The sequence below is a fragment of the Lampetra fluviatilis genome, chromosome 38, assembly GCF_964198595.1.
Source record: "Lampetra fluviatilis chromosome 38, kcLamFluv1.1, whole genome shotgun sequence".
Taxonomy (NCBI): Eukaryota; Metazoa; Chordata; class Hyperoartia; order Petromyzontiformes; family Petromyzontidae; genus Lampetra; species Lampetra fluviatilis.
The window spans coordinates 7,964,787-7,983,699 of NC_136312.1; the positions used below are offsets into that span (position 1 = coordinate 7,964,787).

The 18,913-nt window shown below is 47.0% G+C and overlaps 1 protein-coding gene across 4 annotated transcripts; it reads left to right on the top strand.

The window, feature by feature from the left end:
* Positions 1 to 1,939: 1,939 nt before the first annotated feature.
* ABHD14B (abhydrolase domain containing 14B) lies at positions 1,940 to 17,311 on the top strand. Of its 4 annotated transcripts, XM_078874128.1 has the most exons (5): positions 1,950 to 2,056; positions 12,213 to 12,439; positions 13,634 to 13,758; positions 14,903 to 15,138; positions 16,312 to 17,311. In XM_078874128.1, the coding sequence occupies exons 2-5, from the start codon at positions 12,222 to 12,224 to the stop codon at positions 16,495 to 16,497; spliced, it is 765 nt and encodes a 254-aa protein (XP_078730254.1). In that variant the 5' UTR covers positions 1,950 to 2,056; positions 12,213 to 12,221; the 3' UTR covers positions 16,498 to 17,311. The 4 variants fall into 4 exon arrangements, with proteins under 4 accessions (XP_078730257.1, XP_078730254.1, XP_078730255.1 ...); XM_078874129.1 differs by lacking the exons at positions 12,213 to 12,439; positions 13,634 to 13,758; positions 14,903 to 15,138; positions 16,312 to 17,311 and adding exons at positions 6,587 to 6,807; positions 8,060 to 8,304; positions 9,256 to 11,396 and having other exon boundaries at positions 1,978 to 2,056; XM_078874130.1 differs by lacking the exons at positions 1,950 to 2,056; positions 12,213 to 12,439; positions 13,634 to 13,758; positions 14,903 to 15,138; positions 16,312 to 17,311 and adding exons at positions 3,963 to 4,004; positions 6,587 to 6,807; positions 8,060 to 8,304; positions 9,256 to 11,397.
* The last annotated feature ends 1,602 nt before the right edge of the window (positions 17,312 to 18,913 follow it).

The window sequence follows — 18,913 nt, forward strand, 5'->3', positions numbered from 1 at the left end:
GGTGCATCACAATACAGACCATACAAGATGATAAACTAAACTTTTTATTTTATTTCACCAGGTAAGGCCCACTGAGCGATATAGCTATTTTTCAGAAGCGACCTGCCCACAGGTGATAGTCCAACGAAGTGGCTTATCAAGTTGAAATTTATCGCAGCCAAGTACTGAAAACGCATGTTTCTACATGTGGAGAGAAAAACCGGAGGACCCGGAGAAAAATCCACCAAAGAGTATGGATCCCTGCAGTCACGAAAGCTTCAAATCAAGAGTGAAAAGAATGTTTTTTGTTGTTGCATGTATCGCCACAAGTAGGTGTGGCTAATGCAGACATGATTCCTTGCAACCGTCTTAAGACCTCCTATTGTATCGCCAGAAAGGGTACAAACCTGTCCTTATTTAAATTTTTGGAGCTTTCGTGACTGCAGGAATTATTCTTTGGTTCTTTCGGTTAAGTCACGTGTAAAGATAAAATAATGAATTAAAATAATAGCGACGTTTCGATTGCAACACAAGCAATCATCATCAGGCATAAGAGAAATAGCAACAAAAATCTAACTAGAAAACTATAGACAGACATACAAGCAGACAGACATCACAAGGACACACAGAGAGAGGACACATATCGGCACAGAGAGAGGGGTCGTTTCTGTGACGGTCCCTTAAATATAGGGAGGGGGGCGGGGACTGAGAGAGGGAGGGGGCAGAGAAAATTAGCATATCAATGAGTGGACGGCAACGTGTTGCTGCTGCGCAAGTAAGATGACGACGTGGCACGGCACGCAAGCTTGAAAATTAGGAGAAAGACACACTAAAATTAAATAACCTCGCAAAATATCGAAATGTGATGTAATGCAACACAGAGAGTCGGTCAACACACAATTAACGCATAGCCTGGTTGATTACGTATTTCAAAGATTGCTAAGTTAGAATTTAAGTGTGAAAATTCCAAAGAGAGGACACAGGCAGAGAGAACAAATAGCCAGAGAAAATGAGATGTTATAGAGCAAATCTGAGATCAGATTTGGAATCGGCACCCTGAAATTAGTCTAAAACAGCTGCAAAAGTCCAGGCCAGAAAAAAATGCTTTTTAAAATCCTTTGTATTAAGTTTGCTTGCTTGCTTAGGACCGTGCAAATCTTTCGGTCGTTTTTAACCCACTTCCCGTGATCCAATCGAGCTGACATTTTGCACACAGACTCGTTGTGCGTGACAATGCATTTTCGTGAAAAAAATGTTCCAAAATTTTACACTATTTAGGGAATTTTTTTAAAAATATTTAATTACCAATTGTTTAATGCTGCTAGACAATCATCTGACCCATAGGTGGCACCCATCTCAAGCCAGAGGACGAGAGGACTCGAGCCGCCCCGATGCCACGCATATAAAGGATTTATAGTGAAAAACTTTGTTTTTACGGGTTCATTTTTTTACCAGTGTTATTTATATCATGGGACCTCCTTTGCCAGTACCAAAATATACTAATAGGGGTTTTCCCCTTTTTTGGCAATAAAACGTATACCTTTTGCAAGGAATCATGCTTACATTAACCACAATACTGTCAAATACAAACAAAAAACAATGCTCTGATAATTTATGCATTGTCTTTGAAACTGATTGGTCCACACCAGAGACAGCTTTCTTTGCGCCTTTTGGCGTCATCTGGTCGAACACCATATGAGACGAGGCTCCAAAGAAAGCTCTCTGGTGTGGACCAATCAGTTTCAAAGACAATGCATAAATTATCAGAGTATTGTTTTTTGTTTGCATTTGACTGCAAGTATTGTGGTTAATGTAAGCATGATTCCTTGCAAAAGGTATCAGTTTTGTTGCCAGAAAAAAGGGGAAAACCCCTATTAGTGTTATTTATTTTTTACCATCATTCTAACTATTTGCTCTGCTGCCCCCTGCTGCCTTGTGATGGGGTTGGATGCGTGTGGCTGGCTTGGTGGGTTGGCCCCAAAGCCCCCAATGCTTGGTGGGGGACGTGGACGAGGTGGCGTTGACACCAGGAAATCGTCGCTACTGCTTGGTTCGGACTGGTGTCTCAGCTCGCACGGTGAGTTTGCTGCTGGCTCTACAGCTTCCTTGCAGTGCCACAAACACAAAGACCCCCCCCCCCCCATTGGAGCCTCAACAGACTCAGTAGCACATGCGAAGGCTTGGAGACGGCACACGAAGGGAGGTAAGGGGGTGGGTCCGCAACCACGCCCGGCCGCCTTTGTCACCCCAGTGGCAATGTTTTAGGCACCGCACTTTGAGGCCGAGTCGACCTAGGGGAGGCCCGGTTCAAGATAATCGTCGCTGGTTGGCAGGGTTCTCGTAGCGTGCGGGGCCCGAACCTCGACTACACCACCGCAACCCCCGATTCGTTTGTGGTAGCAACACGGCACACAACACACTGCACACAACACACACACACAAGATACACACAACACACCACACACACAACACACTGCACACAACACACACCACATATATAACACATACAACACACACACAACACACACTGCACACAACACACACACAAGATGCACACACCACACATACAACACACCACACACATACAACATGTACACAACACACACCACACACAACACACTGCACACAACACACACACACAAGATGCACACAACACACCACACACACAACACACTGCACACAACACACACCACATATATAATACATACAACACACACACACAAGATGCACACAACACCACACACACAACACACTGCACACACACAACACACATAACACACTGCACACAACACACACACACAACACACACAACACACACACAAGATGCACACAACACACACAACACACTGCACACACACAACACACACACCACACACTGCACACACACAACACACACGCAACACACACACACTAAACACCAGAGGTGGGACAAAGTCATTGTTATGCAAGTCCAAGTCGAGTCGCAAGTCATCAAATTCATGACTCGAGTCTGACTCGAGTCCAAGTCACATGACTCGAGTCCACACCTCTGCTAAACACACAGCACTGCACACACACCACACACACAAAACAAACACAACATGCACAACACTGCACACACCACACATACAACACACACACGCAACACACACAACACACACAAAACACACAACATATACAACACATACGCACAACACACACCACACACAAAACACACGCAACACACAACACCTCACAACACATACACACAACACCTCACAACACATACACACAACACACACACAAAACAAACACAACATGCACAACACTGCACACACAACACACACACTGCCGGATTATCCTCGTAGTACAAGTAGCTACTACACGTGTAGTAACACGTGTAGTAGCTACAGGCCCCGCACTTTCAAGGGCCCCACGCTAAATGCTTTCAAGCTATCAACTCCGGTTCAGTGATTCTGCACTTGCTCTATGACTATAGTACTATACCGCCTTCAACTTTTACGAACGACCGGTGTTTAAGGTTAGAGATTTGTCGTATTATCTGTCTGTGTAGCAAATTAAAAAATATAAAATTTTCAATGCAAGTAAAAAATTATGCGTTTTAATATGTACGTGTTTTTATTTTATTTAGGTCCGCTTCATAACGTATGCTGCAGGCACCGCGCTGGATTAATCCGGCACTGCACATACGTGTGCGAATCCTGTTTCGCAGTAAACACGTGTACAGTGCACACGTGTACACAGAGACAGAGTAAGAGCCGTGCCTCCAGGCGGTGCTGTTGTTACCGTGCCCTACTGCCGATTGGCGTGTGCGTTGTTGGTAAACACCGGCGCCTGTTTCAGTTTTCACTTTCATTTATTAGGTACTAGCTGCTTTACTACCCGGCTTCGCCCGGGACTTGGAATCACCACGCCCGGCCGCCTTTGTCTCCCCAGTGGCGATGTTCACACACCACAGCAGTTACTCGTTTGAGGCTGAGTCGACCTAGGGGAGGCCCAGGAGCGGTTGTGGTGGCCGTGAGCGGGAATTGAACTCGGGTGGCCGGGTTCGTAGCGCGGCGCGCTAAACACTACACTACAATGCGTTACGCTTCCACGTGCGCGGATCACGTGACAGATATGACGTCACATCACTTGCCGTGCAAAAAATATCAGCATTATTGAGCAGCCCCCCCCCCCAAAAAAAAATGCTAAAGTGTATTTTTATAATGTTTGCATGGTGTACAGTCTGGAAAGTACACACATGGCAAATTTCAAGTTTGTTGCATGTCGGGAAGTACGCTAAACATTTTGAACAGACACACATAATCACAACTTTGCATGTTATATATATGGAGATAACCCTGTGAGCCATGCGGCTTTTGAATTGGGTGCAACCGCAACAAACAAAAACATGAACAAGGAACATCTTAAAGTGACTACAGAAAAATTCAGGAAAAAACCAGCAAAGTCTTCTAGAACGTGGCCAACGAAAGTTGTGGTCCCCCCCCATAACCAACGTCGTTTTCACGTTTGCCGAACCATTGCCCGAACGTGCCACATGGGATGGTGTTTTGAAGCCGTGATCCAGAGTTCTAGACCGTCACTGATCAAGACTTGTGGATGTTCTCTAGACTGTGCCAGTGATGTGATCATCAGCAGAGGCAGGCTTCGCGTGATCCAACGCTGGAAAACTGACATGTTTCGAGGCAAGCGCTGGTTTTGACATTCAGTGCCTCATCAGCAGAGGCAGGCTTCGCGTGATACAATGCTGGTGAACTGCCAAATGTTTAAAAGCAAGGACCTTTTTCTGTTAGATTTGGGTCCGAATGCATTTCTACGCTAAACCGTATAATGCACAATCCCAAAACATTCACGTAGTTGTTGGAGAAGGTTGTGTGGCTGATGGAATGCGTGAAACAAAACATTGCTTACGTGTAGAGAGAGATACGTGGAGGAGGCCTATTGCCTCCTTATCCTTTGTAGTTACATTCCCCACAACTAAGCTCGAGAGCTGTAATGTGGCCAAATGAAATTGAGGACCAAATGTATTGTGGGCGTTTTGTGAACGCCCTGAGACCCTCACTCTGCACTCGAGGGCCCCGTGACTGAAACCTGGATTAGAACCCAGTTTTTTTGTATTCAGTGCCATTTTCGTAATTTAAATCGATGTGATTTGGAGGCGAAAGTGCAATCGCAATTTAGTGTTCAAGAGCAAGTAACTTCATGCCCAGTGCCGAGCTTGTCCTGTATGTAATATTGTTCTGTAGTTACTCATTAATGCCAGAAGGGTTGAGTTGCGGTATGTTGCCATAAAGCAGAGTCACTGAACTCTGCAACATCGCAGATAAGATGAGTTCCACTTATCCATTAACTCGCGAATACTGGCTCAACCAGCGGCTTACAATCCAGAGTTAAATTCCTGCTTGGGGGTTCACTCAGCCCATCAACCGTTTGTGGATGTTATCAGTGGTTGTCCTATGGAAGGACTCTCCCCTGCCATAAGAATGAGGAATTTCCACAACTGGCTTAGCGCTGTAAACAGAAGCTGACAACTGCCCCAATGTTCATTTAAGCAGGAAATCGCTTTGACGAATGAATATTGAGACATCAGTGGAGTATTGTAATCGGCATTTCTCTGCATGTCATAAAAGTGTAAATATGTTGGTACAGTACTGCATAGCTTTTTCAGGCATTATCGCCGAAAACTTTCTAGTTTTCGGCGATGTCGTTGACCATCGTGTGTTCTCTAATCCAAGTTTTCCTCTTTCACTGTTTAAATACATGTGTAGTGACAGGGTGCCATCTGTTGACCATGAAGGGTAACTACGGGCATGGGTGCACTATATTACAGCCAACCATAAGGGGGGTGTAACTGGGCCAAGGGTCAGGGGCAGGGATCAGTCAGGAAGCTCCTGGAGCCTGCACAAAAGTTCTAGAAGGGGGGCGTGGCCAGAGGCGGGGCTTGGCCACGCCGAGGGGTATATAAGGGGGAGGTAACCGGAGGTTCGGAGCTGTCGTGGGGGTTCTGGTCCTGGCTGCCGTCGCTGTCTTCGCCGTCATCTCTTCATCATCGTCTGGCCGTATGGCCGATCCCCATCGTCGTCGTCGCTGTATGAGCCAGTCAGCTATATAGTTAGACGCCGGTGACGTGGCTGTATGAGTGGGTGAGCTCTACGTAGCCCAGTGTATATGTTGCTCAGTGACTCTGCCTGTAAAGTGTGAGAAACAAACCAGGAGCCCTCTACAAGTCGTGTATCGGAAGTCGCTCACTACACATGCATGCATCTCTCCACGGTGGCGAGATGTTCATTACCTCACCCGGAATACAGAAGATCGTGGTTTTGATCCCAACCCTGATGCCTGTATATTTGGGGTCTGCGTGTCTCTCTCCCCGTAGTTGTGTACATTTTTCTCCAGGTCCTTTGGTCTTGCCCTCCACATTTAGAATCAACATGTGTTTAGGGTATTTGGCTGCTATAATTTTCCACATGATAAGCCACTTTGTTGAGCCATCATTTGTGGCCAGGTCGCTTCTAAACAAGAGCTATATGGGTCACTGGGCCTCACAGCCACTTTTGAAATTGACACATCAAAAAATATTACACGTTTACGCTGAATGATGGGCATATTTTGTCTGGTTTCTTAGTTTCCAAGTGGAGATGGCCGCGGTGAACATAACCGAGGGCCATGCAGACGTTGACGGACAACGGCTTTTCTATCGCGAAGCGGTGGCGCCTTCCGCGCCTCGGCGCTTCTCGGTTTTACTCTTGCACGGCATGAAGTTCTCCTCCGAGACCTGGCTCACACTCGGCACCCTCAAGGAACTGGCCGAGGCCGGATATCGGGTGGTAGCGCTCGATCTTCCAGGTAAAAGAGAATCGGAAACTTTCAAGCCATGAACACCGAGGTTAACCTCATGACACTGCAGTGAAAAAAAACGTGCAATACCTTGTAGCATTTGCGGTTCGAGCCCTGCGGCTGCCCTGGTTAATACTACTGTGGTGCTGCGGTAGCGAGATGTTAACTTCCTCGCCTGGTATACAGGAAGCCATGGGTTCGATCCCAACCCTGATGCCTGTTTGTATGTTCTTCTCGTGGTCGTGTGAATTTTCTGTAGTTTTTCCCTCCACGTTTATAAACATGTGTTTAGAGTATTTGGCAGCTATACATTACCACGTAATAAGTCACTTCGTTGTGCTATCATTCATGGCCATGTGACTTCTGAAAAAGAGCTATATAGCTTAGAGGGCCTTACCTGGTAAAATAAAACATTTTTAGTTTTAAATACTTTTCATTTACGGAAGCACCCAGATCACTCAACACCTGGTGACGCTGGCTGTAATCTCCAGCGAGACGTCGTACAGAATAGCCAAATGTTGCGAGCCTTTCAACGTAACGGGTTTTGCCGTGAAATTAAGTCATTCGGCGCATTTGGCCACCATGTGACAACTCGATTGGTGTGGCTGTGTTGGATGGTGGAGGGTGCACAACTCCAATTGGCCCAAGAGATAACCAGTTACGAATCGTACTGTGGGTTTGTTGACCGTAAAAAGTAAGCGCTGTCTGCTTCGCAGTGGACGTTTAAGCTCCCGTGGCGTTAAACCGAAAAGATTAGGCCACGTCTAAAATTTTCAACAATTACCAGAAATGTATCGATTGTAAAAAAACATTGCAACATCGGCCCCATACTACGAAACGTCGTAGAACTCCGCTGTAAAAGTCTTGAGACTCGGTGAGGATTTCCTGGGTAAATAATTGCAATAAATACATAGATAAAAATGAATAATGACTGACACTCCACATTCACCTGTATTTATGAAATACGGTCCCGTGTTGATTACGACCCATTGAATTACGACATGAAGTGCTCGTCATTATCCATTATAAACAAGGTCACAATGCACAGACGCAAAACAATTCATAATTAGTGTTTAGAGTCGCCAGTTACCAAACTGAATTACTTAACACACTTTGGGTTTGCAACTGCAGCGTCATTCATGTAAATCCTAGTGTCCTGTTTAACTGCCTCACGCCGCCGTTTCAGACGTAACAATTCTACGAGGCCCCGTTCCCATGAATCCACGTCTGACGATGGCTATTCCCGATCTCAACTTTGTAGGCTACGGACGGTCTGCTTCCTATCAGCTGGCAGGCCTGCGCCTGGGAGAAATTGCGCAGGGCACGTTCCTGAAGCTCGTGTCAGAGAGCCTGCAGCTGGGTCCCTGCGCACTCGTGTCTCCGTCCATGAGCGGCATGTTCTCTCTGCCGTTCCTGCTGGAGCACGAGGCTCTTGTCCGTGGCTTTGTTCCCGTGGCTCCCATCTGCACGGACAAATTCACGGCGGAGCAGTACAAGAAGGTGCAGGTAAATGTGACGCAGGTGACGATCAACAACGTAGGCTCGGCTTAAACCTGTGCGAGAGGAGTCAAATTCGTTGTGTGGCTTTGGGAAGCGAGTCGGCGTTGAGCCAGGATTGTGCTTGACGGGGCTACTGCAGTGCAGTAAACGTGTTGTGATAGGTGCCTGCGAAGCTACGTTAGTGGGCAGCAGAGGGCAGTGCAGCAAGATGATTTGTCCTGTTGCGTTATGGTCCCCACGTTTATGCCACCCGCTCTTGCTGATTCGCACTGACTGACCAGCGTGGTGAAGTATGGCGAATTCATTCTGTGGGTGCTACCGATCATCCAGCAGTGCATTGACAAAAGTGTACACATTGCTACGCAAGGATGGCCTGTCATTCTGTGACCATGACATATGAGGAGTTCCCTTACAGCAAGGGGGAATGTTCGAGATATTTTACAGAAGTGACCTGGCCACAAATGATAGCTCAACGAAGTGACTTGTCACGTGGAAATTTATAGCAGCCAAATACTCTTAAACGCATGTTGAGTCTAAATGTGGAGGGAAAAAACCGGAGGACCCGGAGAAAACTCCACACAACCACGGGGAGAACATGAAAATTCCAAACGTGCAGGCGTCAGGGTTGGGATCGAACCCAAAAGCTCCTGTATATCAGGCGAGGTAGTTAACATCTCCCCGCCACAGTGCCCAGATAAAACAATGGTGCAGGTTTCTTAAATTCCCCCACCTCCACCTCTGTCCAACCAGCAGCATAAGCGGGAGTAGCCACAGTTGATCGGCAGATGTCTAGGCCAGCCTGGAAGAGGAGACCGAAATACCCTCTCGGGCAGCATAAGCGAGGCATTGCAGGGCTGCACCTTTACCTCACATCAGTTGACGGTCGTACGGTGGCGGTTGTTGATATGCTAGACGCGTGACGGGCGGTTTCCCTCACGTCCTTATCTCGATTTGCAGGTGCCTAGCTTGATTACCTATGGCTCCCGGGATTCCCAGCTCGGGGAATCGTCCCTGTCGAACCTCCGAAACCTCCCCAACTCGACCGTCCTGAAGATGGAGGGCGCGGGTCACGCCTGCTACCTGGATAGCCCAGCCGAGTGGCACTCGGCACTGCTTGCTTTCCTCGGCAGCCTCAAGTAATCCCTCGGCAGGGTGGTAATTGTTGCCATAAAACAGTAGCACAGTAAGAGTAGTAGTGATGATTGTGATGACGATAATGACGACGGTGGTTGCTGGAGTTCCCCTGCTTCAATTTTAGGCTTGCCGTGTGGCGTATTTCTACAAACGAGGAGCAGAGGTCGCAATCGGGTACCCAATACCCGTACCCTACCCGATACCCGGCTACCCGTACCCAGCTGGGTACGGGTACCCGTTTGCGACCCTGGTGTGGCCGAGTACGGATACGGGTAGGCCGTGAGTCACTGGTGAGTCACTGTTTGTCACTCATTTCCCAACGTCTTGTCTCTTCTCACAATTCAAGTTCCTAGAATCAACCCACCCGCGCCTGCAACATGGCTTCATCCCAGAGGTCGCAATCGCGTACCTGATACCCGTACCGTACCCGGCCGGGTACGGGTAGGGTACGGGTACGGCCGGGTACGGGTACCCGTTTGCGACCCTGGTGCGGCCGGGTACGGGTAAGGAATCAAAACCCGTTTGCGACCTCTGACGAGGAGTAGTTACAAAAAAATAATTGACCGATAATTGCAAAAGAAATGAAAGTGTATAAGTGTGCCTTGATGTTTATTGACGCTATACGTTGGCGACTGTCTTTCACTGTCGGGGCCAGGGTTAAATAGAATAGAATAATAGAGGAACTCTGCATGAGTGGAATTGAACTCGTCAACGTGGTGAGTGAATCTGTCATCAAACTGAAACTAGATCTGAAATAACAGCAAACGAGACATATATAATTACACTGCCTATCGTTCTCTATTCTGTAAGTAATTCGTATTTGTTGGGACCAGCAGATGTCTCAATCTCCCTGTCAACCGCAGACCCCTGGGCATTCACAGACACGACACAGACGGAGCACATACACACAACGCAATTAGAGGGTTTGTCACTTGTGCTATGGGTGTACTGGAGTTGGTATCTCATCGTTTGACATAACCATGCTGGTATAATGTGCGTCTCTCATCCGTGTGTGTGTCATTTTGATATGGCGAGCAGTAGTGCAGTGGTTCGTTCACTGCGCTACAAAACCTGGTGAGTGAATCTGTCATCAAACTGAAACTATATCTCAATTGATTAACGTGTATAGGTGTGCCCTGATGTTTATTGGCGCGATACGTTGCAACAACATAAGTGTGGGGCGGTGATGTGGCTGAGATTCGTGGTTCGAACCCCAGTGGCCACCCTGGTTAATACTGCGGGTGTATTCAACCAAAACATACTCGCCATCCGCTTCACAGTGGATGCTAAAATCCCATGACATAATACGAAAAAGAGTAGGCCCATTTTGTACCGGCATCGTATTTACTAAATTTGTAGATTTACTTTGGTTAGTACCATCCCCACTTACTATGAAAAACTACTGCAGACTGTAATTATCTGTGAAACATAGCGCCTTTGTGATGGCCTTGGGTGGTAATAATGGTGGCAGCGATTTGATGTGATCATTATTTCAATTTTCAATTCACTTAGGACCTGATTATAGTTTTTAGGGTTAAGGACTGTACCCAAAATTCTATGCTGCAGGAAATTGTTGGAATTGAGGTGGATTTAATACTTAATATTCTTATGCATATATAATTCATATTTTCCTTTTGCTAGTGAGATATATATTTATGTATTCCCACAAATAGTTAATGATCTCAGACCAGATATTTTGCTTTTTACGTTTCAATAAAAATGTGTTATGTGATGGCCTTCATGAAATGATCAGATGATCAAATTGTTTCCTTTCATTGGCCGATTGCTGGCCTAAGTGGTACCAATATCTCCTCTGGACCATGGACGAATATACGCAGTAAAATTACCATGTATTACCATGTATTATTTACAATACCATATGCTAATTACAATACATTATGCTAATTAGCATGCATTATACAAATGTGCGTGCGGTATGCCGAGATGAGTTCACACTTACTCGGTCGTCAGCACTTGTTCTTAAATGGCTGTCTACTATTCAGGCTTTTTGGAAAATAAAATCTGCTATGAATAAAATGACATTTGTGTTGAGGTGACTCTTTTCTCCTCATTTACAGCTGTTTGTCAATCCACTGCTGGATGAGCCCAAGATTGGTTCAGGTTTTCGCAGCTGAGCCGTGCGGCTCTCCGATGCGTTTGTGGGTGGTAGCGCGTGCTGTTCGGTTCGATGTCCGACGTTTTGCTGCGCGCGCTGGGAGCTTCTTAAGGACAAGCTCCCAGCACTTTGAGCGAAACATCGGACGTTGTGCCGAACAATACGTGGGACAACCAGAAAATGCATCGATCGGATGTCTTCAAATTAAGCTGCCTTTCGAATCGTTTTTAGCGTATAAGCACGCTGGTTAGGCCATCAAAGACGGTCACTGCATCGCGCGCTTTCAGATGCGCGTCTGCGGAAGTCTGGAACGCTCATCCTTCCGATATTTTGCACTCCTATAATTTGTTGAATTGTTTGCTGTTGTAACTTGCTGACCCGCCCTTACTGCACATCTGTGAAAAAGTGCTTCTTAGCTCATCGGATTCCCCCAGTCTAAATAATGATTCTGATCTGATTAGGAAGCCACAGGAGATATGCACTTATAAATCTAGATTGAAAACTCGTTTGTTTTTTAAACTGCCTTTTGTGTTTCGGTTGTTGTCTTTCCCCCGCACGTACGATTAGCACGGTTGGCTACTTACGGTCACGAAAGAAGTTCGACACGCATACATTCGTACGTTTGGTATGAAGATTTTTCACTGTTTCATCTGCGTTTGACCAGGTCTGAGCGATGATGCGGCAACCGCTGATGAATGGAAGACTCTATTGCCTCGCCGTCTTCCTCTCGCTCTCTCTTCTGGCCTACATACTGCTGCCCGGCCTCAGGAGGCGGTTAGGCCATCAGGGCATGGGGCCAACGAGGCCAGTGACAAACAGCACACTTCTCACTCTGGATCTGGGACCAGGAACAGGCCGAGTGACCCTCTTCATTCGAGAAGCAGCTCCGAGGTACGATGTCCCGGCGTTTTCACACCGACCACACGTTCGCATCGTTCATCATCGTCGTCATCGTCGTCATCATCGCGATCCACGGGCAGATTGCCCGTAGGTGCCCACTGCACGTTTCGTCATTCGTTTCCACATTCCTCTCTCTTATATGCTCAACCAGTGCACATCTTTCTGGCACAAGCCATTCTCTCTTGCATCATTAGGGATTGTATATTGTTGAGAAATCCGGTATTTTTACTGCGCACTTTGGAAATGTTTTGGAAGTGGGCGTTAATGATGTTCACATCCACGTTTGCACGTCTTAAGCCGAGCACGGGTGGTGAAGACGTTTTGCACCGAGATTGCAAAAAATGTGTAATCTGGATTCCTGCTTTTATTTTTAATTTTAATTTATTTTTAAAATTTTATTTCATTGTATTTTTATTTTCTATCTACGTGATTTTACCGAAAGAACCAAGAATATGGATTCCTGAAACCACGCAATATATTATAAAAAGGTAAAGGTACAGCCCTTCAATTACATGCTGATGCCACTGTTGGTGGGTGGGCCTCCAGTAGAGGGAGCTCTAAAGCGCCTTTCCAGAGGGTATTTGGCCTACTCTTCACCATTGGATAGGTGGGTGTTCATCATTTGGGATGTTAAATGTTAGCAAAGTGTAAAACTTTTTGATGTTTGCTCAACGTTGAATGTGCAGCCTTCCACGCCACCGAGGGCATGTGACTTGCAGTACACATACACACACGTGCACAGTAGGTGGCCATGCATTTTCTAGATGCCTGGAGCTGCATGTAGCTTTGTCTCTCCATGGCTCTGTCTCTCCATGGGCCTGTCTCTCCATCACTCTGTCTCTCTCGCATTATTTATGTTTTTGTGTTCATTGACTTTGTAATTCTCGGAGATTATCAACAGCTCTATGGCGACTACAATGCAGCACACCGCTACACAAATACTGAGTCTTGACTTAATAACGTTGAGACTGGTTTTCTTTCATGTAAACAATAGATGAATTAAATGGAATCTAGTACACTTTACGATCAATAAAAAGTATTGTTTTTTTTATATATAGTTAGTAGTTTTACATCGCAGAACTATGAAAGGTGGCTCAGAGAGACCTTCATCCAGCAGTGGATTGACCATCGCTGATGATGACGACGACAATTAATCAACGACTCCGTGTCTGTATTTGTTTCCAGCAATGTGAAAGGTGAAGTGCTGCTGTTGCATGGGGCAGCTTTCACCTCCCAAACGTGGCAAGAGCTCGGAACGATGAACGTTCTGGCCAACAACAGCTTCCGTGCCGTGGCGCTGGATCTGCCAGGTGATCAGGGCGGCCTGGAATATGAATGTGGCGGTGACATGGCTGAGCGTTCGCAAGTTTGCCGTTCGTATGTGTAGAGGAGTAGAATGGGGACGTGACGTCACGCAACGTGACGTCATGCGCGCTGGGCGGCTCGATGACGTCATGTCTCGTGGAGTACTTAAGGGAGATTCTAGATTTGAGGCTTTCGTGACTGCAAGGATTCATACTCTTAGGTTTTTTCGGTAAAGTCACGTAGGTAAAAAATAAAATTACAAGTTAATAAAAGTAATAATGGAAATAAAATAATAAATCACGACGTTTTGGAGGCAACACAAGTCTCCGTCATTTCCATTATTACTTTTATTAACTTTTAATTTAATGTTTTACCTACGTGACTTTACCGAAAAAACCTAAGAGTACTTAAGGGAGACCCCGTCACGAAAGCGGGGTCACTGTGGGAACGAGTAGAGTGAGAAGGGTGAAGAGTGAACCAGGGGTAGAGAGGGATCGAGTAGTGAGTCTGGAAGGAAGCCGGTGGTAGCCGTAGAGGTGCATCTCTCTCCGGTCGGTGGAGTCGGCAGAGTCCCCGATCCGACGAGAGAGAGAGACCGGAGCTAGCCAGACGGGGACCAGGACTCAGTGTAGGACCCCTTAACCCTAGGAGTTGTGTACCCTTGTGTTAGATTGTAACAGCCCTTAATAAACCTTTGGCGAAAGCCCATATATCCTTACCTCCGTCTCCGAGTGCGTCCTGGGAACTCCTCAACATATGTATGCATTGTTGAACATCTCTCGCACCGTACGTAGCCAACCGTGTTAATCGGAGGTGCCGTTTGTTGCAAACGCACTACCGCTCGGCCACATCTCCCTCTGCAAACATGTGTCGTTTATGGCCATAAGCCAGTGGTGGAAATACCTCGTTCCTATGGTGGGGGAGATTATATTAAAAACACAACCACTATTAGAGTATTTGGATTTAGTATAGCTGATGATGACTAACTTTTTGAAATGCATATATAGGATGATTGCAGAAACGGGGTATTTTTTTTCTCTTTTATATCAGCGGAGTAACTTTTTACCTGCTTTTGATGGAAACGCCTGTGCATGCTATACAATCGTCAGCCTTGCCCTGAAATCATTTGTGTGAGAAACGTTTTTGCAGGCTATGGGAATTCCCCGACGATGCCCGCAGTGAACACCGATGAACTGAAGGCCTCTCTTCTGCTGGAAGTCTTCAAAGCCCTGCACATGGAGCGTCCGATTCTCATATCGCCGTCCATGAGTGGCAAATTCTCCCTGCCCTACCTGATGTCACGTGGCCAGCGGTTACGAGCATTCATCCCAATTGCTCCAAGTCACACCACAAAGTACAAAAGCAATGAATATGAGAAAATACAGGTAAGCCTTACAAACGTCGGCAGGTCACGGTGTGGTGGGTTTAAAGCTCGGGTACTTGCACCTCTGCAAAGACGTCTGGCCAGCGTGAAAGGGTCGGCCAAAATCATCTCGAGATAGGCTGTCTTGAACTCCCGATAGTGGAGGCCCTCCCAGCGGCAGTGGCATTGATCAATCATTTGCAGGGCTGCACCTTTACCTTTTGTTAGAAGCACTATGCAGGTATCAATTGACGTCCCTCGTGAATCGACGACATTTTCACGATTCTGGGTGACTCGTGATTCATAATAGCTCTCTTATCTCCTTTTATTTTCTCGCGTCAAACCAATAGATGTTTTTTTTCTTTTCTTCACGAGCATCGCTGGGCTAATGGCATAACTACAAATTCGTTTTGAGGGTTTTTATTTAATTTTATTGAGACGTGTCTTGTGAATTGCACAATACAGTGAAACATTGGATTGCGAGCATAATTCGTTCCGGAAACATGCTCGTAATCCAAAGCACTCGTATATCAAAGCGAATTTCCCCATAAGAAATAATGGAAACTCAGATGATGCGTTCCACAACCCAAAAATATTCAAATAAAAATGATTAATTCAAAATACTGTACCTCTTTATATTTTTATTTAAATTTAATATAAAGTAATCAAATGTATTAATTAAATGTAATCGTGGCTGGTGTGAGGGAGACGAGAGAGAGTAGGAGGAGGGTTATTGTGTAGGACGACTTTCACTTGCAGTACAGCTACTAGAGAACAGTCACTACACTTGGACACAAAATAAAAAAATGCTTTACGCACACACACGTGGTCACAACACTATACTGTAGTAAACAGTGTATGCTCGCACGGATCTTGACTATACGAGTGAGGCACACCGACTGAGACCGAGCATGGGAGATGATTACCCACAATCCCGCAGCGAGAGAGAGAGAGAAGAACCATTGGCTCAGTTGTGATCACGTGGCACTCGGCAGACAAAGCGTATATTGTACGTACTGCTCGTATTGCAAGACCTCGCTCGTTTATCAAATGAATATTTCTATTAAAAAATTGCTCGTCTTGCAAAACACTCGCAGACCAAGTTACTAGCAATCCAAGGTTTCACTGTAATAATAAAAAAACATCATGATGACGGCAATGACGTTGATCATTTTATCTGTTACGTGTTTTACAGACGCCTACGTTAATCGTTTACGGAGGACTGGATAAAAATCTCGGTGTTCAGTCTCTTCAGCGTCTTATTCTTCTTCCAAACCATCGTGTGCTGGAACTGCCTCAAGCAGGGCACCCTGCCTACAAGGACCAGCCTCATCTCTTCCACCAAGGGCTGCTGGACTTTTTACTTTCCCTGCCCAAATAAATGTCTCGCGTCGCCGGGGATACGGCGGCGCGCTTTGCCATTCTGTGAAACACGGACGCGGTGATTTGCGTTCCTGCACACATTTTGCCGGATCCGCAGCCCAACGACCAGTTTCGCGGACCACGTCGCGCCGGATGTCTCGCAAACTCAAGCCATCGCCTGCAACCGCTTTGTCCACGTCTGAGTTGAGTAGTTGCGCAGCAAGGAAGTGTCTGGGCTTGGTTCAGGTGTCTGGCCACACTCCTGCAGCCTGGCCCTGCCCCATGTTTTGGTTAACTCCACCCCCAAAGACAAAGATGCCCCATATAGCCTTGACAGACATTTGGGGCAAGTGCTCTTAGCTCCCCACCCCCTCATTCCACCCACAGGGTTGAAACGGCCAATCATAGTTCACAAACGTGTCACGTGATGATGAAATACGTTGCTACAATCGCCGCCGAGCAGATCGACGCTTGAAAGTTGAGTCTCTCCTTGATTGTAAAGCAACCAGTTGCACAGCTGCTCACAATCGAGTTGCAGAGACGTTCGCGTGTCAGCGACTCGGTTGCATGCAACCGATCGCTCGAGTGTGGACTCGGCTTAAGGGTGGATCCCTCCTGTAAATCGGTTGAATGAGTGTCATTTCATAAGATAGATGAGAGAGATGTGTAACATCCTAACCTGCCATGTGATGCAATAAAATGTCACGATCCAGGCATACGATGTGATACAAAAAAATATTGTAAAGTCGTTTTGTGAAATGTCCTGTCACGCTTGTTCAACACCTCGTAAAAACGTTGAATTTGTTAAAAAACCCAAAAATGTGCATTAATGACAAACAAGGTTTAGCGCTTGTATCCAGAGTATAACCAAAAATGTTAATAAATACGTGGACTTTGATTACCGCCTTTGCAAGAGGCATCTCGATGTGGAGTTGTCATTGGGTTGGCGAGATGGGGGTGGGTGGGGGGGAGGTGTGGGCTGGTATGACCGCCCGACAACACATTCCTGCGGAGGGAGCTGCTAGGAACGTTGGGTTGCTCGGTCAATGGCCAGGGTCAACGGCGGCGTGGTGCATTCCGCAAATAAGCCGGCGTGAGTAGGTTAAACGTTGAGTTTTATAAGGGCACCACGGGGTGACAAGCCCCTCCCCACCCAGCCCCACCCCTCCCCCCCACCCAGCCCCACCCTCCCCACCCAGCCCCTCCCCACTCTCCCCTCTCCACCCAGCCCCACCCCTCCCATTTTTTGATGCACGACGGACGGACACAATAATCCCCTGCGGGGCTGGTGTAACCAGGAGGTTCCTACCAGTAAAATCCCGGATCGTGGCTTCGTTCATTTCCCCTGGCATGGGCATCAACCACCTGAGCCCCCACCTGGCGTCCTTCTCGCGGTCTGCACTGACAGAGATGCAGAATTGCCGTGAGGCGGATTAAGCTAGTGCGGGTCCTGTAGCAGACGCTATAAAGGGGCCCTAAAATTTTTTTAAAAATATTAGAACACAAATGTTTTTATTGCATAGTAAAGTAATTGCATTTTTTCATTTGCTATACAGGCAGATAATACGACAAATTGCTAACCTTAAACACCCGGTCGTTCGTAAAAATTGAAGGCGGTATAGTACTATAGTGATAGAGCAAGTGCAGAATCACTGAACCGGAGTTGATTGCTTGACAGCATTTAGCGCGGGGCCCTTGAAAGTGCGGGGCCCATAGCTGATACATATGTAGTAGCTGCTACATGTGTAGTAGCTGCTACATGTGTAGGAGCTGCTACATGTGTAGGAGCTGCTACATGTGCTACTAGGATAATTCCACAATGGACACCGGCCATGCGAATAAATCACTCCCAGCGAGGCCATTCCAGAATTTATCGCAAAGCAAACGTCAGCATTTTTGTTTTGGTTCACCCTGTCAATCAACGTCGACAGAATTGCACTTCGATTGTCGCCAGATCTCGGAGGCTGCGGCGGGGTCAGAGGTCGCAAACGGGTTTTGATTCCTTACCCGTACCCGGCCGCACCAGGGTCGCAAATGGGTACGGGTACCCGTTCCCTACCCGTACCCTACCCGAAATGAGTGACAAACGGTTACTCACCAGTGACTCACGGCCTACCCGTACCCGGCCGCACCAGGGTCGCAAACGGGTACCCGTACCCCGCCGGGTACGGGTAGCAGGGTATCGGGTAGGGTACGGGTATCGGGTACCCGGTTGCGACCTCTGGGCGGGGTTGAGCCCTGATTGGGTCAGTTGCCCGTGGGCTTCGTTGTGGCCAGCAGATGGCATTGCAGGGCACAAACAAAAGCCGTGGTCGTACCTGTGGCCGTCTTCACCAACCCCACCGAGCAGCGTGATGATGTATGGTCAAAACACGTTCCTTCGGAGTGGGCAGGTAGGAACTTGGTTGGACAGCGCATTCGTGCACGACAGCCAG

What these genes read in the sequence shown, in the direction of transcription:
- ABHD14B (XM_078874128.1), top strand. Translation starts at nt 12,222, where the DNA reads ATGATGCGGCAACCGCTGATGAATGGAAGACTCTATTGCCTCGCCGTC. An exon ending in ATTCGAGAAGCAGCTCCGAG is followed by an intron (nt 12,440 to 13,633) that starts GTACGATGTCCC and finishes ATTTGTTTCCAG; the next exon opens with CAATGTGAAAGGTGAAGTGC. An exon ending in CGTGGCGCTGGATCTGCCAG is followed by an intron (nt 13,759 to 14,902) that starts GTGATCAGGGCG and finishes ACGTTTTTGCAG; the next exon opens with GCTATGGGAATTCCCCGACG.